This window comes from Pyxicephalus adspersus, chromosome 6 (genome assembly GCF_032062135.1).
Source record: "Pyxicephalus adspersus chromosome 6, UCB_Pads_2.0, whole genome shotgun sequence".
NCBI lineage: Eukaryota > Metazoa > Chordata > Amphibia > Anura > Pyxicephalidae > Pyxicephalus > Pyxicephalus adspersus.
Window position 1 is genome coordinate 103,523,737 of NC_092863.1, and position 22,238 is coordinate 103,545,974.

At 41.9% G+C, this 22,238-nt stretch overlaps 1 protein-coding gene across 1 annotated transcript; it reads right to left on the reverse strand.

The window, feature by feature from the left end:
- Positions 1-2,026: 2,026 nt before the first annotated feature.
- DCAF12 (DDB1 and CUL4 associated factor 12) lies at positions 2,027-14,457 on the reverse strand. Its single transcript, XM_072413529.1, has 9 exons — positions 14,275-14,457; positions 10,437-10,691; positions 10,135-10,341; positions 8,184-8,244; positions 7,183-7,376; positions 6,935-7,000; positions 5,502-5,664; positions 4,130-4,302; positions 2,027-3,062 (listed from the first exon to the last, which is right to left on the reverse strand). The coding sequence occupies exons 1-9, from the start codon at positions 14,329-14,331 to the stop codon at positions 2,904-2,906; spliced, it is 1,335 nt and encodes a 444-aa protein (XP_072269630.1). The 5' UTR covers positions 14,332-14,457; the 3' UTR covers positions 2,027-2,903.
- Positions 14,458-22,238: the final 7,781 nt, after the last annotated feature.

The window sequence follows — 22,238 nt, forward strand, 5'->3', positions numbered from 1 at the left end:
CACATATCCAGTGGAAGGGTAGATTTCAACTCTAGAGTATGATGATTGCAGCATACCATGGTCTTCAGAGTCCTTGCATTATGGTAGAGCAGGGAAGTGTAAAGGGGAATTTACTACTTTTTAGGGTGGATTGGCAAATGGATAACTGTACTGTAGTTATCATTCAAAGAGGCACTGAATGTTAAAGGGTGTTTTCAAAAGGAGAGCACAAAGAAGCACTGTTGTGTCCCTGCAAGCTTTGTTTTGCACTGGTCTGTGTGGAGGTGACCATCCTGGTAAAGGCAGAGCTTTGTTTCCTCATGTAAGAGCTTCACCTTGAAAATGAGTGATCTGCTACCTGGTGGGGGAACAAAAATTTAAAGAAAGCATATATCTGCAGGATGAATAAAGCAGGGAGATTCTTGTACTGCAGCAAGGAGTACACTGGGCAGCAGTAGTGACATCACCAAATCTTGGGAGATTAGCAATTGGTGGCAATTTATGAGTAATTAAACACAAGTCACATTGTAAAAAAAGAAAGGCTAAACATAATATGAATTATTTTTCTTTCCTTAATTGCTTCTAGCCAGCTAAATAATGTATTTTTAGGTTTCCTGCTGAAAATACATTCACTAGCAGGAACTCTATGGAGCTCTATCTTAGTCACTGCAACATGCACTGTACCTCCCTGGACTGCAGGGTAATATGAAGACTATTAAAGTTTTGCCAATTTGCCCACCTAATCTCAATCAGCAAGATGTAGTCTAAGGCTGCATACACACGTGCAATAATAGTAGTTAGAAAGGATCATGAAAAATATTTTCCAATGACAAAAAACTGCACAATGCATGAACATTCTTGTTCTATGAAGAGGGGAGGGAGTGAACGACAGAGCAGCACCCTGCTGCGCTCACACTCCCCTACACTTTCATTTGATTGTACGTTGTCCGTACAAGAATGAATGATGAGCACTGTACGCCAGATTTTCATCCGATATCAGCCCTGAGGCGATTATCAGACTAGAATCATCTGACATGTACATAGCCTAAGGAGAAACTATAATATGGAGTAATATTGTTTCCGCCCATGCAAACATTGTAATTGGCTTGGCTCTTCTGGACAGGGTCTTCTGCTCCTCCCGTTTTGTATTTTCTGCGCCATTTGCAACCCTCTACTTCATGTACATTGCTGGGTAATATGTTGGTGCTTTATAAATATAATAAGTTGGAGCCAGCCCATGCATGTGTGCCTGCACAGTACATTGCCAACATGCAAGTGCTCATAGGAGATATAGCCATTAATTTATCGGCCGCTGTTTGGAAATTAGAAAGTGGAAAGTAGAAACAGTGAGCTGAGAAGACAGAGCAGTGCATTCTATCTAAATATTTGTAAAACATTTATACAATTTAATATATTGATATTTCAAGCAGAAGTAAAAATAAAAAAAACCTTTACTTCTGCAGATCCTTCTGGAAATGTCTTCCATACAGTCCTGCATCGCCCTTGTTTCTTTCTTCACAGGGGAAGCACCGGCCACCACGCTCTTCTTGTGTCTTTACCTAAGCTTTCACTGCACAGGTAGGAGATCAAGGGACATATGCTGCTGTATTTGCAAAAAAATAAAAAGTAAAAAAGTGCCAATTTCACTGCGCATGCATGAGATTGGCACCTTTCTTTTTTCGATGACTGAAAAGCCGCGGGCATGCGCAGGAGCAGCCCAAGGCCTGCTGGGATTTGTGAAGTGTGTATCCCAGGAGGCTCTGCACTCTCATTCACAAGACACATTTTTAATTTATATAGAAGGATCATTTGTTAATATAGTGGTGATAGGTGTGCTTTAAAGGGATATGTAATGTTTTAAAATGAGGGTTTAGCACCACTTTAAAATAACCTCACAATGCAAATGTGCAGCTATGAGGCGTGGGTAATGCATTGTATGGGGTTCAGGCGATTTTTAGGGTTCAGCACAGTTGGTCCCCATGAATTATTATGAATAATAATTAAGAATTTTCTCCATCATGTTACAAAATGAAGCATGGTAATAAGATTTGGTTTACAATTTATTGGTTTGATTCTCTCATTAGACAGTTTAGTTAGAATCCTTTACATTTAAAAAATGATGATAAAACAAAAGTCCTCCAAGCAGGACCTAGCGGATAAAGAGTTTCATTTTACCAATAATGTATATGACCTAATTTTTTCACTCCAAGGTTTGTTATGCACAAAAAATGTACTCGCACACGCTTGTACTTACACACACACACACACATAATAGCTTTCCAGATTTTCACAGAAAACCTGGTAGTGTCCATCTAATGAATTTGTCCACAGTTACAGAGGCTGGTTTAGAGCCAAGCTGCAGTCCTTGCTGGACCTATGTATGTCCAACCATTTCAACACGGGCTTTGTGGCTGGAAGGTTCTGAAGTATTCCTGATCTCAGGGAGTAGTCTGTACAAGTCCCGAGTGCTGGTGACAAAAACTGGGTCGATATTACTGAAGTAGTACCTGACTAGACAAGGTAGAAGTCACAACACGGTTCTGAGATTGTCAGTCACTTCAGACATAACCTTCTGGAAAGGCCAAGAGTGGAATCGGACTGCAACTTTAAAAAAAATATATATATATAAAATAAAGGGAGCATAATAAGACTGTGTGCAAAAAGATTTCAAAATTTAGGAGGTAAAAGAAAAAAAATTTTCTTAAAAAGGAGCACATTATTATTTGTTTTGTAAAAGCTTTGATTCATTTTTAAGACAGAATTGGCTGACCAATATTTTCCAATAAAGCATCGTTTTCACAAAAAAAAAAAACATTGGGAATAGACCACTTAGGGTAAAATGGGAGGTCCTGCACATGTAGTCTCTACTCTTCAGCAAAGAGAAGGGGTAATCAGCATCGCCCATTTATTTCGGGCTGCGTTTACTAGCTCCAGAGGCCGGCGTAGTTTCCGTGAAGACCAGTTGGCAGGGGACCACCTGCTACAAAGAGCTTCGTTCCAGACGAGTCATAGCAGTGGGTGTAAACAGCATTCGAACAGCAGTCTATATCGGAGAAGTAGTTCCTCCACATGTCGTTATGGTTCTGAAACAAGAGAATAGAGAGAGTCTGTTCAGTGAATGTATATTTGTACATTATGATAAAACGCTGAGAGCAGACATTTTTATTTCCACAATAAAAATACAACAAGTAGAGGAAACTACTTATATGTAGTGAGCAACACTAAACCCTGGCTGTCACACACACTATAATCTATGGCACCCCTTGCACTACTCGACACCAGAAAACTTGCATGGAACTAAGTGTGCCCATACTTTCCTATAAAGTATCCCTTTTAGGAAGTCTCCCCAGTCAACGGCTGTAGAAGCTCTACACAGTGCTGAAACAAACCCGAATTTTTCTCCCATTGACTTTAATGGGATTCGAATTCGACCACCCGAATTTTTTTGCTATATTCGGCCGAATAGCTGTCGAATCGAATAGTGAGCTATTCGACCAACACTAGTAACAACCACTCATTTTGAAAGTCTCTACCCATGTTTTGGGGTTTCAATACTTACGTGCTTCAATGGAGGCAAAAGAAAATCAGTCTAAGATTTTATTTTCCCCTGAAGAAGCGAGTTTATTCCACAAAACTTGTTAGGTTCAATTAAAATATCTGACTTCTACATTCTGACGTTTTTTGGTCCATTTTAACATCCAAATAATTATAGTAAGACGATGTGTCTAAGTATAGATATCTCTCAAACTTTATGAGTTTGTACCTTTTGCAACCTGTTCTAATTTTGATGTACACTAAAAAATAGTTTTTTTCTTTTAATGAATTTTGTATTTTTAAGTTTGTCAATTTTTACATTTTATGATCAGTAGCACTGAAACTCCTTGCTTTTTTTAGCCCCAAGGTTTGGGTGTTTGAATGTTTTTGTGCGTTTTAAAAAGACAAAAACTTTGAAGAAATAGAGTATCTGTCAATAGTGCAGTTTCCATATGGGTTATCAGAATCTCACAGCAACACAATTTAGTGATCCTTTTTTTAAACAGATTGTGCTGCTGTAAACCTTCAAAACTTCTATAACCCCCTTTCATGAAATATATTCGCAGATGGAGAAGTCTAGCCTTTTCTCTACACTTCTGCCATGAAAAGTACTTACCAACCAGCCTTTCCCTGTGGTCAGTTTTAGCATCTCCCCCCTTGACTTTGAAGCCTGGAAGTTGCCAATAGAATCATCCAGAAACCTCTGAGCTCGGATATCATAGAACAGCAGGGAGCCCTGTCCAGTCCCCACAGTGATTATATGTTCATAGAAGCTCACCGACCGGATTCCTGAACAGAAACATCAATGCATTAGTTACACAGAACACGTATGAGGTGGGTAATACATAAACCTGAACCTTTTCTGAAGGGCGACTTCATGGTCACATGATTGTACAACACACTAGCTTTATACTGTATTGAAGTGCAAAGGGAGACCAGAAGTTGTAAAAGTTGGAAAACATGAAAGTCATTGTACAGTTCGTTATCAGAATTCACCAGGATCATAATGGGAAACATTGTAAGGAAATGAAACACTTACCTGCTTTTCTGTGTCACTGACTGGATTAGTTTAGTTCTCTGCTGGCGACTTTAAAAGTCTGCAGAATGTTTGGCATTGATTTCAGAGAACTTGCTAAAGGCGATTTCTTACCAGGATCACTAATGCAACCTGGTGACTATTTGTTCTGTGGCAGTTATTATTATTGGGAAGCTTTACTTTGTAATTGTGGGAATATCTCACTGTAGGCATATGCAAGAAATTAAATCAATGCAAATTTAATTTTGAAAAACAACTTTTTTTTTCCTGTCAAAGTTGCAAAAATACTAGGAAATCCTGCGAGTATCTCTACTTCTACCCTGATGAATTTTGTCAACGATAGTTACTAATCATGTGCCTCATTTAAAAAAGCTCTCCAAGGGTGGAGAGCATACACTTTCATCAGTGAATCTGGGTGATCCAGCAAACCTAGAATGGATTTCTTAAAAGGCATTTGTTATTTGTTACCAAAGGGTTTCAATCCTAGACTAGATCCATTCCAGGCTTGCTGGATCACCCAGCTTCACTGTACCTTCTGCAGCCTTGGAAAACTTTAATAAATCATTCAGCTGTGTTACAAACTAGGAATCCAGTGTTTGAAAATACCTTTCCTATACTAGACGCAAGGGTATCCACATCATGGCCAAAACTGGCAAAAATGAGCTCCGCATTGCAAGACAAAAACCTGAAACAAGCAGCCTCTGCACTTTATATTCATCCCAAGGGTTAATTAGATTTTTCAATTGAACAAAAACCTACAAATAGCTGTTCTGTATTTCCTTGGTGATAAAGCAAATTTGACTTCTGTACAGACAGGCTGTTAAAATTAGGAAAAAGGGGGTTATCATATCATTTGTTGTTGTGACAATTTGTGCATAAATATATTTAAAAAAACAACCGTGTCAGTCTTCCAGCACATGATTTCAGTTTCATGCAGAATTTGACCACTCACCACTCCCCTGCTCCCTGCAGTACACGGACTGGACATTCTGCGGAGGCTGTCGGGGATCCAGGAAAGAAACGTGAGCCTGCGATCCCACTGCATACACAGACCACTCATTGCCATAGGACAGACACACATTTTCTCGGCAGTACGGTAACTTGATAGAAAGAAGCTGCACAAAACCAGAAAACAAAGAGGTGATTTCCAGGGACAACATAGGACTCATAGGCACAAAATACCAACTTATGCATAACTGAAACTTAGGTCTTGTTTTTTACACCACATTGTGTGATTTACTGCGTTGTGTTGTGTTATTTATAAAGGCAATCAAGACTTAATGGGAATGGAGAGCCTCCAGGGATGGTCACATCAGGCTCATTTTTTTTTGGGCATCTTTTCCACTAAGGGGAAGATGCTGATCCCACACATGCGCAGTGACATCAGTTCTTTTTCTTTCCCTTTCACAGTAGCTACGTCACCCGATCTCGCCCCTGCGCAGTGCAAGTTCGGGTGACCGACCAAGATGACTGAATAGAAGGACGTCCCTCCTCACAGAAGATAGCAGCGCCGGGACGAAGAGTAACCCCAGGACTGCAAAGGTCTGGATCGCAAGAAGGACCAGCGCCATTGAGGGATCTGCAGGATTTTTTTGTTAAGTGTTTTTTTTTTGTTTTTAGTTTAGTTCCGCTTTAGGAAAACTTCAATTCCATGACCCTTGAAAAAGCAAGTTCAAAACTTCTTTTACAGGGAATTTATATTTTTGTATTTAACTACTTTGTGTCACTAGGTTGTCTGGCTGAAACTTCTGCCGAGTGAGCAGACAAGAGACTAGCAATAGCTATAACCCCCCCCAAAAAAAGAAAGTACACAATCTTCATTAAATTGACACTGACCTATTGCTCTTATAACAGTACCAATGAATGAATATTGTTATTTGTTACTGCTAGTCTCAAGGTACAGCTCTAAATGGCGCACATGTAGTGCTTTCATCTCTGTACCATAATTAATGCAGCAATCAAAAACTCAATTCACTTAAATGAAGTAATTTATCAACCATATTAGAATGTGGCATACACTTTACGTCGATTACTACTGCAGCCATAATCACCGAATGTCATTTAGATTGTTTGAAAGAAAAGCCACTAATCTGCTAATGCATAAATTGATCAAAAATAAAACTTTGCTGATGATCTTATAGACCACCAGTTTTATAAGTAGGTTCCTAAAAAAAAGTCCACCATGCCTTTAGGAAGTCTAATATATAGTCTGCCTGGATACAATCCTTTGATACAGTCCTTTCTTTCCCGACAGACTGGTCCTTTTATCAGCTCTGCTATGCTTCACTGATTTAAAAGGCAAGTCTTTAAATTGACTTGTAGAAATAAATGCATTCCCCGAGTGGTTGATATCACACATTGCAGGTCTTGCTGACAAAAAGTTACCTTGGCTAGTGTGCGTTCTGCTTCCCAAAGGTGAAAGTAGCCATCCAGGGATACGGCACCCAGTTCCTGCACATAAGACACTTTTAGTGAGAAACACAGAAGAGTAAAAATATACCATTTTCTTTAACTTATATGTGAATGTGCAGTTATTCTATTAACAGATTAGTTTATTGTATATCTTATCAATATGTGTTAAAATGGACTATGCAGGAGAAGAAGAAAAAAACACCTTGCTTACACCTAATTACCTTGTTATTGCTGTTGAAGGCCAGGGCACGCACTTTGCAGTGCGAGGAATTGTGGGGTCCTTTGGGGACATCCTTCAAAGCTATGTGGTCAACATGAGCGTAGACCGGCACTCGAGAGCGTCCACGTCGGAAGTTACATTTACTCATTACCTCTTCGTTTATCTCCCATAGAGCCATTGAGCCATCTCGAGAGCCTAGAAGATGGAAAGATTTCACAGCAATGGGTTTGTGATAGTTTAAATGCAGCATCACCACAGGGTGATACAGGAGGATTTCTACCATACTGCATTAAACTGAATCGGCAACAGCCAGATCAAAAAAGTTAAAATTATCTGACACAGCCAAAGATTTTGAACACAGAAGGGGAAAAAGGATTAGAAATAATACTGATCAGGTTTCCAATGGGAATGAAATGATGAAAGTGCATAAGAATGTTTTTCAATGGTGTCTTCCTGTCCCCCCCCCATTCCCCTCATTAATTGTGCAGATCCAACACCAATAACGAGTGACTCCCAACTGGAGTCCTCTACAGCAGAGCTCAAAAAGGGAGAACTATGAGCTAATTAGCTGTGCTGTAGCGATCAGGTGCAAATAAGGAACATGCTGATAGATAGAGCAAGCAAGGGGACAGAGAAGATCTCATCAGCCTCTTAGATTGTAAGCTCTTTGGGGCAGGGTCCTCTCCTCCTCCTGTGTCAGCGTCTGTCTGGCATTTCCAACCCTATTTAATGTACAGCGCTGCATAATACGTTGGCGCTATATACTGTTAATAAAAAAATATTCAGCCTGCTGCTTCACCTTTACCCATCATCCAGCTTCATGCATTCACAGGCTAGAGAAGGACAAACATACCCCACAACTACAGCAGGTACAATTCAAGTCTCTTGACCAATTAAAAAAACAGGTAAACAGGTAAAACTCTTTTAAAACTATAAAAGACGTAGTGTGGAGAATAAAAGCAAAATGAGAGCAAAAGGTACTTATAAAAGTCTTTGTCTTACCTGAAACTGCTAAGGTGTCACTAATCCATGCAATAGAGAAAATCCAGTCATTGTGGCCATTCTTAAAAGAAAAAACAAAGAAAAAAATGATTGGCATTGACCTATATCTATAATAAATATAATAAGTAAACTGGTTGTCGAGAACCAAGATGCCACTACATCCCTCAAATGCACACAGTCCTGTAAATACAGCAATGGACCACTTGTGCTATTGAAACACACATGTGTAAAGGGTAAAAGTGCAACTACAAATCCTGCCTTCGACATTGCTGGGTCCTGGCCAGCCAGCGAGAAGACTGGGACGAGTATATTTCTAACTTTTCCCTTTACAGGTAAGTTCACTAAAATCATTGAGCTCCCAATTTCAAAGAAAACGACTTTGAAGTTTTGTAGTAACTTTGACAACTCTGTGTGTGTTGGAGACGCCTCTGGCCCACTGTTACCCCACTTCAAATGCCCTTCTCTTATTGTAGCTCTTGTCTGCGGAGCATTTTGAAACAGCAAACGGCAGATCATGGCGTGTCCTAAATAGTGCAGTGTTGTCCCCAGAATTGTTTTAACCTGGGTGGGAAGAAGCTGTAGGCGAGTGGCAGCCCCTGTACTGCGACCCAACTTTTCCATAACCACAAAAAACAGCCGGGTGGTTACTGAAAAGTGGCAGGTTAAGCATCCGGCCAAGAGGGGCTGGAGAAAATATTATGGTACACATGAACCCTTTATGCACGCTGCCATCAGTAAGAAATGTTCTTCAATTGCTATGAGCAGTTTGTCAACTCTGCCCGTGCTGAGATCTGGGATGTAGAGAATTCCTCACTGCATAACCCTACAAACATACCAAAGTTTAATCCCATCAATAGCTTTTATAGGCACTAAGCATTTCACTAAAATGCCTGGTGCGGACTTGTCCATTCTGCAATATTACTGATGTTAAATAAAAATTTCATGGTGTGTTCTGTAAAGAGCATTAGACAATTAGTGCCACCTTCAGTTACACTGTCAGATTATGCGTTTACTTTCTGTTGCAAGGCAAAAGATATGCAGGACATGGCAGATAATCACTATGTCTATATATCATTGAAAGCATATCAGGAATTTATAGGATACTTGGCAGAAAAAGAGAAGTTTTCAAACAGGTTGTTCAAACAATAAATGGGATCTGAACTACAGAAAAAAAATAAATGTAAACTAATCTTAGAGAAGCAAACTATTTTCCATTACAGCAGTGGTCCCCAACCTTTCTGACAGCAGGGCCCGGTAACATAGAATAAACTATTGCAGTGGCACGGTATATGTACAGCTTACACTACTCGCTGTTCTCAGCAGCTCGGCCTTCTGTTAGATGGCAGAGCTGCTGGGAATGGCAGAGAAGTTTAAACCTTACATACATTGCTCTGCTCTTCTAAGCAGCTCCTGTGTAAGCAGGGTGAGGAGAGACGTCCGATCTCCCACTGGTTGGGCTCCTGCTGTCACACTGTCAATAACTTTAGAGCAGTGTAAAGAGGGCCGCTGGCAGCTGTAGCTTCTGCCTCCTGTCATTTGTGGCCCCCAACCGCCACCGGTCCAGGGCCGGGGGTTGGGGTCCTCTGCTTTACAGGACTTTCTTTTCCTCACAGCTGCAATAAAACATTTCCCTTTTCTCCAGTGGGCTGGGTTATCATTAAAGCTGGTGGTAAAGAGAACACATTTTAAACCCTGTTACTGAAATACACAGACATATTACCTTGAACCTAAATTAAATCTGCCATTGCTATTCTGCAGACACAATTTCATTAATTTGTGTTCATGTGATGACACAGGAATGGACATAAAGCAAGCGGTAATTATGAGATGGTATTCACCCCTCTGCTACAACAAATAACCCCAAATGAAGAGAAGATTAGGATCTAAACCTGAAATAGTCAAACAGTACAAAAAACAGCCTGGGAAATGCAAACAAAGCAAAGCAGCTCACATCTCCCACGCAGACAGGATCTAGGGTAGGAAGTCGGTAAACAGCCAGGCTGTTGGGGTTATCGCCTCCAGTAGCCAGCAAGGTTCGGGAAGGATTGAGCTCGATGGCATGGATGCCACAGCTCTGAGGTGGTGTACTGGCAGGGTCACGATCCTTTAAGATGGGAATCTTGGTAATCTTCCCAGTCTGTACATCCACTACAAACAACTACAACAGAAAGAAAGAACTCCGTTAATGAAGCATAAATTGACCTAACAAGATTTTTCTCCCACCAAAAAGCATCTAACCAGGAATCAACTTACTGTATTGCATTTGGTTCCACAAACCACCTGACGGTGGTTCAGCCATTGTGAAGCAAATACTTTATTTAGACGGCCAAGTTTAAACTCTTTTTCTTTCAGAACCCCAGGGAGTGTATGAGCGGCGCAGGCACGTAACAGGTGTTGGTAGCCACGGTCAACCTGAGCTTTCAGTTCCCTCGTTTTTAAAAAATGCACCAGAGATTTCTTCCCGGGAGGAAGCCTCCTCCGCTTCTGAGCGGCATGGTCCCAGTCAGCCTGAAACACAAATGCAAACAAATGTTATATATAAAGTTGTTACTGTGCCAAGTACCATATATGTCCAAATTTAAAACGACGGGTACACACGTGCAATAATGGTCGTTGAAAATGATCTTTCACAATCCTTTCAAACGACAAACTGCATGATTCATGAACGTGCGGCATACATACAACACCATTCTGCTCTATAGAGAGAAGAGGGGGGCAAACAACTGAGCGGCACCCTGCTGTGCTCTCTCCCCTTCACGTTAAATATGATCGATTTTCATTCCTCATCTGCCATCACATCACACAAGGTCGATCAATGTACACACGCCAGATTCTTGTCCAATGTACACACGCCAGATTCTTGTCCGATATCAGCCCTGAGGCAATTATCGGACGAGAATCATCGGATGTGTGTACGTGGCCTCACACTTTACCACGTCAAAGTCAAAGCAAAATAACTTAAGTTGGGTCTACATGGACGTTTTCAAAAACACAGGTAAGCGTTTATATGTACTTTTATTACCGTTTTAAACCTTGCCTTCAAAACGCTGGAAACCGCCTATGCCGCGTTTTCAACGTGTTTACGTTTTAAATGCGGGAAAACACCCCATTGCAATCAATGGAATCATTTACCGGCGTTTTTGGGCCTTTTTCTAGCGTTAACCCCCGCGACTTAACATGCAAAAATTGCAAATTGTGTCTTGCAAATCCTATATAAGTCATTGTGAGTATTTTAATACATACATGGATACTGCAGCACAAATGTGCAGGCCCAGGTGGAAAACTGCAAGCATATTCACATCTTTATGGTATACTCTATACTATATATGTTGTTACTTATGTGTAGATATTTCTAGGGATTACCTGCTGGGTGATCAGGATTGATGATTGACAACATCAATGTGAACCTAACTTTACTGAGATAAAAGTGCAATTGCACTTTAATTTTTATTTCAAATATACATTTATATTTTATTTTTTTTAATTTACCACCTAGCCCCTGGGTCAGTGTTTCTCAACCAGGATTCTGTGGCCAGACGCCACCATCTTCTTTGGCCTTCTTCTTGACATTTTTTACCCCCATTAAAGAAAAGGCTTAAAGATTAGGAAAGCGCAGAAGGAGCAGCCAGGAGTCTCCCGGGATATGCGCTGTCTTGATTGTCGTGGAAAAGAAGAGGCTTCACTTTTTTTTTTTTAAACGCTATTTTTTTTTCTCTGTATGTTGGTTCTATCTTTTTTTCTGTATGATGATTATATACACAGCTCAAGATTGTTCAATATTGTTTATTTACACTCTAGGCTCTTCAGGGCAGGATTCTCTCCTCTTGTGTCACTGTCTGACATTGGCAACCTCTATTTAATGTACAGCGCGTAATATGTTGGTGCTATATAAATACAGTTTAATATTAATATTTCTATGTTAATAATGTCTGGTATGTTTGTTTAATAATTTTGAAAACTGCAATAAAATAAAAATGTAAAAAAAAAAAATAAGGATTGCTTTACAGAATATTTTGCTTTTTGCAATTGGTTAATGTCATGTTATGAGAGGCTGCCATCTTTCATCAAACATTTATGACTCTGGGCACTGAAATGATTCAATCCCTGAATGTGGACTTGACCTTGACCTTGTGGTTTTAAGCCCTGGTCTGTATGCGTCAGAATATTGTTGTTATCCAGTATATAACACCAACACATTATGCAGTGTTTTACAAAGTCCATTGTCATATCTGAATACAGATTATAGACAGGAGAAAGTACACTTTTACCTAAATGAACCGCCAGGACAGAAACAGATATTGGAATTGTTCCCACGCCTTGTTTACACTTTGGATTTATTGGTAAAGTCGTCACAGATCTGTAACAGGCATGCAGCCTGTAAAGTCGGATATTGTAACAAAAATAGTTTCCAATTCAAGTGAGTAAATGTCCTATACAGCATTCATGGTGGCAAGTTTAAAAGGGGGTAAAAAAAAAAAACTAAACTTTGAACATATATTTCACAAGAAGTAAAAAGTAACGTTACTTGTCGAATAGGAAATATGATAAACTGCTACCACATCCTCCTAGTAACAATTCCAAGCACAATTTTAGTTTTGGGATTTTTTTAGGTACCATTTATAAAACTCTGTACATTCTTAAAAGATCACATCATTTATTAATATACAATTCCACAAAAAACATTGTAAAACACAGAGCTTCTATACAAAGTTCAACTCTACCATGAAACAGGTGAAAGGGAAACCAATTTATGTTTGGATATGAAAGTGAAAGTTATTTTCAAGGATTAAGCAATCGAATCAAGATAATTGTATTTCAATGTCTGAATAGAATTTCTCTCCCCCATTTTTTTCTCTTTTTACTGTCTTCTGAACTAATAGTAAATATAAGAATTTAAAGTATTTGATGTCTAAAAAAAATCCCTAAAAATTGCTAAAAGTACAAAATGACTGCCATGATAAGTGATCCAAGGTGCAATCATCCAAACCACCTGAGCAAATTGCAGCCACCGCAGCATCTCCCCCAACAATTGAACATCAGCCCAGTGATCCCAGGTACAATCATTCAGCCACATGAGCAAATCAGATACTGCAGCATCTTCCCCAACAATTGAACATCACCCAATGATTTCAAGTGCAGTCAGCCGGCCACATCAGCAAATCAGATACCACCGCAGCATCTTCCCTAACAGTTGAACATCACCCCAATGATTCCAAGTGCAGTCACCCGGCCACCAGAGCAAATCACATATGACGCCACATCCCCCAACAATTGATCACCACCCCAATGATCCCAGGTGCAGTCATCACACCACCTGACCAAAACACAGATGCCGCAGCATCCCCTCCAACAACTGAACATCACCCCAGTCACCCCAGGTGTAACCATCCAACCACCTGAGCAATCACAGATGCCGCCACATCCCCCAACAATTGAACATGACATCAGTGATCCCAGTCGATGCAGTCATCCAGCCACATAAGCAAATCGGATACCCCGCAACAACTGAACATCACAGTCAGCACCGCAGCATCTCCCTCCCCCCCCCACACAATCAAACATCACCCAGGTGCAGACATCCGGCCACCTGAGCAAACCACAGATACCGCCACATCCCCCCCAACAATCGAACATCAGCCCAGTGATCCCAGGTGCAGTCATCCAGTCACCTGAGCAAATCAGATATCACAGAATCTACCCCAAAAATTAAACATCACCCCAGCAGTCACACAAATCATCCTCAGCACCTGCACCATTGCCTAAACTGTTTATAAACAAACCTGACAAGAAAAACACCATTCTAATCAATTGGGAGTATTATCACCCCAGCAATAGAGGACCCTTCACTCATCAATTGCAGGGCTTTCCCCCCTAATCCCAGCAGTGGCATGCATATCACCCCATTCCTAAGAATTGGTTACACAACCCCTTCTCAGAAACACCACAGTCTGCGCCACAGTGACCTGACAACCCAAACCTCTTCCCCAGCCCTGACACAAATAGAACCCCGCATGACTTCCTACATTCGTAACCCCTGGCAACCAGCACACAAGGCCCAGCCTGTACTACAGGCCTCCCCGCCCCGTGTCACCTGATCTCCGGTCTCCGGCGCCGCTTTTCTTTTCCTGCTAACTGCTTTCCGGGTCATGCTCTCGCCCGTACTTCCCCCGCATGGAGAGAACCCGGGCGGACGGGGAACAAGCTCTCATATAACAGGACAACAAACACACGGCAGCGGCTAGCTCCAATCTAGTAGAAGGACCCGGAAGTGACGTCGGGCACAAACCAGGAAGTGGGCGGGGTTCACTGAATAAACTTGAATCCCGGGAAACATGCACTGAGGAACTCAGGGAGCCATGAAAGGGGTCCGCTGTGATTAGTAGTCAGGGCTATTATGGGGTGTCAGAGCTATAGGGCACACTGATAGATTTGTAGGGGGGGGTAGGAGGTGGGGTGAAGTGGTAATATTACAGGGGGGCAACAGGGGCAGGTGTTTAGTATTTAAGGGAGCAGGTGATGGGGTGCACCTCTATGATTGCCAGGTGATATGGAGGTAATGGAAGGGAGCAGGTGATGGGGTGCACTTCTATGTTTGCAGGGTGATATGGAGGTAATGGAAGGGAGCAGGTGATGGGGAGGTGATGGGGTGCACCTCTATGATTGCAGGGTGATATGGAGGTAATGGAAGGGAGCAGGTGATGGGGTGCACCTCTATGATTGCAGGGTGATATAGGGTTAATGGAGGGGAGCAGGCGATGGGGTGCACCTCTATGGTTGCAGGGTGATATGGGGGTAATGCACGAGAGCAGGTGATGGCGTGCATCTCTATGGTTGCAGGGTGATATGGGGGTAATGGAGAGGAGCAGGCATTGGGGTGCACCTCTATGGTTGCAGGGTGATATGGAGGTAATGGAAGGAAGCAGGCGATGGAGTGGACCTCTATGGTTGCAGAGTGATATAGGGGTAATGTAAGCGAGCAGGCGATGGAGTGCACCTCTATGGGTGCAGGGTGATATGGGGGTAATGGAAGGGAGCAGGCGATGGGGTACACCTCTATGGTTGCAGGGTGATATGGGGGTAATGGAAGGGAGCAGGCAATGGGATGGGGTGCACCTCTATGATTGCAAGGTGATATAGGGGTAATGGAGGGGAGCAAGCGATGGGGTGCACCTCTATGATTGCCGGGTGATATGGGGGTAATGGAAGGGAGCAAGTGGTGGGGTGCACCTCTATGATTGCCGGGTGATATAGGGGTAATGGAAGGGAGCAGGTGGTGGGGTGCACCTCTATGGATCAGGGTGATATGAAGGAACTGGAAGGGAGCAGGTGATGGGGTGCACCTCTATGATTGCCGGGTGATATTGGGGTAATGGAAGGGGGCAGGTGATGGGGTGGAACCTCTATGGTTGCAAGGTGATATGGAGGTACTGGAAGGGAGCAGGTGATGGGGTGCACCTCTATGATTGCTGGGTGATATGGGGGTAATGGAAGGGAGCAGGCGATGGGGTGCACTTCTATGTTTGCAGGGTGATATGGAGGTAATGGAAGGGAGCAGGCGATGGGGTGCACCTCTTTGGTTGCCGGGTGATATGGGAGTACTGGAAGTGAATGGGGTGCACCTCTATGATTTCACGTTGATATAGGGATATTGGAAGGTTTCTAACCTCTGTGATTGCAGGTTGATAGGGGTTATAGTAAGGAATATGCAGGTGATGGGGTGCACTGATAATATTTTGACAAGTGTTAAAGTGCACTTCTATTATTGCAAGGTGATATCAGGTATGGGTATGTGGTATGGGGGTACAGTAATGAGATGGGGTATACTTCTGTGCAGAGTGATATTGGGGTTTCAGAAAGTAGAGCAGGTCATGGGAGTACACTGAAATTTTCTGAGGATGTGAAGGAAATTTGTTTCCGTTATGCTATATCTTTCTTTTCTTAAACCTCTACCCCTATATCATCCTGTTGCAATGCACATTGTCGGTTTAGATCAACATTTATGCATATCCATTTGAGTTTGAATTCAATAGGACTGTATATGAGCCTGGTGGGAGTTAAATTTTGAATGTCTCTGAAGACAAAGAGGAGTCAGTGGGAGATGTTGAATCAGAATGGGACCTTAGGGGTCAGTAATAAAGGCTTCCTCTACCTTGCATTATTCATTGATAGTAGTCTGAAAGCCATTAAGGAGTTTTGGTTGGCTCCCCCTAAACAGCTAACCAAAGCTCCATTGATGTGGTAAAATTGTGGTTATGCTTTAAGAGCATCATGCATGTGATAGCTAATGGGGCCAGGACAGCCAGTGCCCCCCCATCACTGTCCATATTTTATATAAAAAAAAACCCTGCAAGTGAAATTTATCGACCCAATTGGGCTTGTGTAATGATGTTATCAGCAGCCCCACGTAAAAGCTGTGTGTCTGTAAAGTCAGCTTGTTAACATTCTGCAGCCTAACTTTGTGTTTTACCCCTAAACCGTTAGTCATAATGACTTGAAAGGGTACACAGGGGACCCCCATAATTTTTAGTAACAAACCAAAGCAAAAAATCCCAGCTATCAGTCAAGTCAAGTTTTTAAAACCCTGGCACTTCTTACATAATAAACACAAAGCAAAAATGTTTGTGTTTTTTATCTTTTTTTTTTTTAGGGGCCGCAGTGATCAAGACTTAATGGGAGCGCAGACCCTGGCGGGATATCTACATCACGCACCCCAGGAGGCTCTGGCTGCTCCTGCCGTGCATGCACTAATCTCAGGCATGCGCAGAAGGGGCATTTTTTCCACCAAGGGGAAACAGATGCCTATCCCACGCAAGTGCAGTGAGTTTGGCTCTCTTTTTTTTTTTCACTTCACAACGGCCAGGTCATCCAATCTCTCACCTGAGCAGTGTGAGATCAGGTGAACGTAAGGTGAAACAGAAGATGGCGGCATCCAGCGTAGAAGAGAAATTCTAGGGCGATGCTGGACTGGATCGTGGAAAGGACCAGCGCCATTTGCAGGAATAATGTTTTTTTTTAGTTGAATTTAACTTTAATATAAATTAGGGTTTTTTGTTTCCTTGTCTGCTTGTTAGAAGTTACCATGTGTGGGGTTACGGATTTCGGTGTCATTTTACATGGCACTATGATGGGATCCAGTGCTTGTTATTTCAGACTAATATATACCCAAATTCTATGCGCAAATACTGTATCTTCTATGGTTCTCTTCAATTATGGGTTCATTTTTTCCCCCTCTAGATTGTACAGCTATAATTGGACTTAAAACACCGGGATTCTGATTTTGTTTCCTAATAAAGGAGTTTTTCAGATGAACAGCATTGTGTAGTTCGTTATTTATTTACTTCATGCAGTTCATTACCTATATTATTGGCAATACATTTTCTGTGTATTTGTGTTTTAAAAATTCTAGTATTTTATGTACACATGTAGTGCGAGAAAAACATAGGCAGTCATTTCTGACCTCTTTGTGGAAATACATACCTGGAGGCTCTGAATTTGAAACAAAGATCCTTCCTGATTCCACGAGGCAATCAGTTGTTCCCTGGATTAACAGTCTCTGTTTTTTATTTTAACCCCCTAGCGGTAATCCCAAGTCACACTTGGGGTCACTTAAACATAAAAACCCGACTTACCTTGTTTCGTTGGCATCCCCCGGCCTCCTGCTGGTCAGAGACGTTCTCCGGGGTTTCTCGGTGACATCGGTGCATGCGGGCTGGAGGAGCAGCGGGAAATTCAAATAGTTTGATGTTGGATTCAATACAAAATAGCTGCACTGAGTCCAATACAAGTAAAACTTTATATAATATATATCTAATTATACTATACATGCTACTGTACAATTATATTACATGTTTTACTATTTTTAAAATTTTTTTTACCAGATTTTTGTGTTCATTTATTTAAAGTTCATTATTAAATTGAATAAATATTGGACATATTTTGGTGAGTTATGCCTAAGAATGATAAACCTACAGTGTAAAATAAATTTCCATGCAAAAAAAGTAATGCTTTTTCTGTGGAAATATGGACAGAATTAGAACGCTAGGGGGGTTAAAGCCCCTTATCTCCAGTTATATTCTGTGCTTCTAGAAATCATACAGCTTTTTCTTAAATCTTTCTTAAAACTTGATGAAACTTTCTGAGGGATTCACATTTTCACTGACCTTACAGTGAAGAATCCCTTTACATGGAGCCTAAACGCCTTTTCCTCCAGACCCAAAAAGCACCCCCTTACAGTGAATAGTTGGGAAGAGAGTTTTCTATATGGATCATTTATATATTTAGATAGGGTAATTATATCCGCCCTTATATGTCTCTTCTCAAGGGAGAAAATATATTTAGTTCAACTAATCTCTCCTCAAAGCTGAGGTCCTCCATTCCTTTTATTAGTTTAGTTGCCCTTCTCTGCGCTCTCTCCAATACCACAATGTCCTTTTTGTGAAGTGGTGCCCAAACCTGGACTGCATATTCCAGATGTGGTCTGACCAATGCTTTGTACAGGAGCAGCTTGACATTGCATGCTGTTATTAAGTCTAAGATCTACCAGAACCCCCACATCCTTTTCCATTTCTGACTCCTGAAAATACCACTGTCCCTGAAAATACACAATTTTCAATTAAGTGCAGGAGTTCTACCAAGCATCTAATAATATTATTAGTCTTTACAAAGCTCCAACATATTACACAGAGCTGTACAAAGTCCATAGCCATGTCACTAGCTGTCCCTCAGAGTAGCTCACAATCTAATGTCCCTAACTCAGTCATATGTCTTTAATACGGTCTAAGGTCAATTTTGGGGGTAAGCCAATTAACCTAACTACATGTTTTTGAAAGGTGGGAGAAAACCCACACAAACACAAGGAAAACGTGCAAACTCCATGCAGATAGTGTCCTGACTAAGATTTGAACCTAGGACCTAGCACTGCAAAAGCCAGACTGTTAAAGCGTATCTAAACTCACAAATTTCACTTTACATACATCAAGGGTAGACAACCCACGCATGCGCACTGAGATCGGCAAGTTTTTAATCCATCCTAGGTCCATCCAATCCTGCATCTGGGTTTAGGTGACTTTGGATGAAGAACCCGAAGAGAAGATGGCCGCGTCCGGAGCGTCAGCTCCGGGATGGATGTTGGGACAACGCAGGACCTGACCCAAGACATCCCTGGATGGATTGGACTGCGCTGCAGGATTGAAGGTAAGTGTACTTTTTTATTTTTTAGGCAGTTTTAAGTTTAGTTTCTCTAAGTCATCATGGGAAATGTGATGACCAAGCAGTGTTGAACTATGAAGTTCATCATCACATGGGTCAGAAGGTAAAAGTGTCAGAGATGAAAGGCTGCTAAAACGCTGGGCTTATTGTCACTCACAACCTTCCCTGGTTTAATGTCATGCAAGATAACTATGGCCTGGGTGGCTGAGGACAACTGTGCAAACTAGTTTAGGCCAAGCATGGCACTTTTTCTGGTGTCCTTGAAAAGGAACAGGGTGGGCAAATCTTGTAAAACTTTTCATGGTATGCTGTGCCATACCACACCATACATGCTCCCAATCACTCACTTCTGTATTTGCCTATTAGTACATAATTTATAACGTTGCTACCCATGCTTGCTTTTCCACACTGGTGATGTCACTGTACTGAGGAGAAGGGGGGCACGCACTGGTGATGTCACTGTACTGAGGAGATGGGGGCCACGCACTGGTGATGTCACTGTACTGAGGAAGGGGGGACACTGGGTGTCTATTCCTGGAAGGGGGTGGGGAGACTGGGGCTGTCTCTTACAATTTATCTATATGGACCTCATACATCGCATTATCAGCCCCCATTCTCTGGACTTCCAAGGATTTTAGGTTTCCCAGATTGCCGTAGTCTTTCCTGCTTATCGAATGACTTTAAATATTTAAAACTAAAGGATAAAAAATTGATGCTGTTTGCTGGGAGCGGTGATAGAGGCTTTTCACGCCGTGCCGCTTCTTGGAAAGCGGTGTTAATCTTTTTTGTGGTCGCCTTATTTTTACACAGTGGCTGTACCCGGTTATACAAATGGAAGTCATGTGACACCTCTATCAGGTCATGTGACTTTTTAAATCTCTTTTCACAACTGGGCTCAGTTGTTTGCCTACTGGAACTAATTATTGTGATGTGGAAGCATGATGATGTCCCTGAGGTCTGCCGTTTTTCTTTTTTTATTTGTGGATAGTGTTTATGGTTAGAGAATCTGGTGCATTTTCATTACATACTTTTTTTGATCCAGTGACATCACTTGGTCTTTGTACTACTTTGTTCAATGCAGGCGGATAATGACCGGGGGAAGGAGTAATGCACTGATGGGTAGTCTGGAGGAATGGGCGTCCTACGCTGGCTGTTTAGCATGCAGATTGTCCTTGATAATAGCGACGTGTAATGCTGAGTCTCTTTGATTGACAGAGCTGAAATCCAATCAATGAAAGTTGTGGCCAAGGGACACTTAGGTTAGGAAAGAAAGACCTAGATCAGTGTTTTTCCCCTAGGATTTCTGCATAGGGTGCTAGGGGTTCCTTGAGCAATTTGTGCCTCTCATATCAGTTACTGACACCAATTATGTTTTTCTGCATGGCATAGCACCTCTTAGATTGTAAGCTCTTCGGGATAGGTTCCTCTCCTCCTCCTGTATCACTGTCTGTATCTGTCTGTCATTTGCAACCCTTATTTAACGTACAACGCTTCGTAATATGTTGGCACTATATAAATACAGTTCAATATTAATTATGTTTCCTTATAGTGAGATACAGAATAAAGTAGATCAACAAGCTTTGATACCTAAAAAGAAGAAAGTAGAAGAAGGCTAATGAGAAGAGAGAGAACTTTTTTCACTCTGCAGTCACAGGCTGGAGCAGTCCAGGTCTAACTTTACTTAAAACACCACCTCTTCTGTAAGCGGTAATTGCATGGAGATGGTGGCACAATGTGACACGAGGGATTGGTGTGACTGCTAAGCGCATGAAAACTTTGCTTGTTAAGCTAGGTGCAGCTTCTGAAATTATGAGCAGCATGGCGGCTCAGTGGTTAGCACTCTGGCCTTTGCAGCGCTGGGTCGCAGGTTTAAATCTCAGCCAGGACAATATCTGCATGTAGTTTGTAGGTTCTCCCCATGTTTGCCTGGGTTTCCTCTGGATACTGCAGTTTCCTTCCAAATTCCAAAAACATGCAGTTAGGTGATTTGGCTTCCCCCCAAAATTGTCCTTAGACTGTATTAATGACATATGACTATGATAGGGACATTAGATTGTGAGTTCCTTTCAGGGACAGTTAGTGACATGACTATGGACTTTGTACAGTGCTGTGTAACATGTAGTCGGTATATAGATACTGTATAATAATAATAGCAAGGGGGGACACTTAGTAAATGTATTGCTACAATAAGCTGACGGGCATGTTGTTAGGAATTTTTGAAGACTTGGAGGGGGTCTTAAACTTGAGATTTGCTAAGGCTAGAAAAGTACCAAAACAGATTACTGCTTCCTTTTTTTTTTCCCGTTCCCTCCTTTAATACTGCAGCTTTCCTCCGCCATCTGGCATTCTGGATTTTTCCAGCATATTTGCACCTTATGGCACACTTAAGCTGCGTACACACTTCCAATTTTTGTCGTTGGAAAGGATCTTTCACGATCCTTTCCAACGACAAGGGAGTGCACGATGCATGAACGATGCTGTACATACAGCACCGTTCATGCTCTATGGAGAGGGGAGGGGGAGAGCGACGGAGCGGCACCCTGCTGCGCGCTCTCCCCTTCCCTTTCATTAGGATCGGCTGTCGTCCATCGTCCGTGGATCCGGCAGGTCGGTCGTCCAGACGATGGACGACACCGACTGTACACACGGCAGATTTTCGCCCGATAATTGGCCGATGCCGATTATCGGGCGATAAAAATCTGACGTGTGTACGTAGCTTTAGTTTCCAAAGTTCCTCCTCCAGCATTGCTATTCTGCAATCTGGATTTCTTTGGGGTTTTCCACCATTGTCTCTGGCCAGGTGGGGATAAAGCAGCTCTCTCCTGCATATGGAAGCTATTTCTTCAT

Coding starts and splice junctions, on each gene's coding strand:
- DCAF12 (XM_072413529.1), bottom strand. CDS start 14,331: ATGACCCGGAAAGCAGTTAGCAGGAAAAGAAAAGCGGCGCCGGAGACC. Junction 10,692..14,274: donor CGCCGGAGACCGGAGATCAG/GTGACACGGGGC, acceptor TTTGTGTTTCAG/GCTGACTGGGACCATGCCGC. Junction 8,245..10,134: donor ATCCTGTCTGCGTGGGAGAT/GTGAGCTGCTTT, acceptor TTTTCTTTTAAG/AATGGCCACAATGACTGGAT.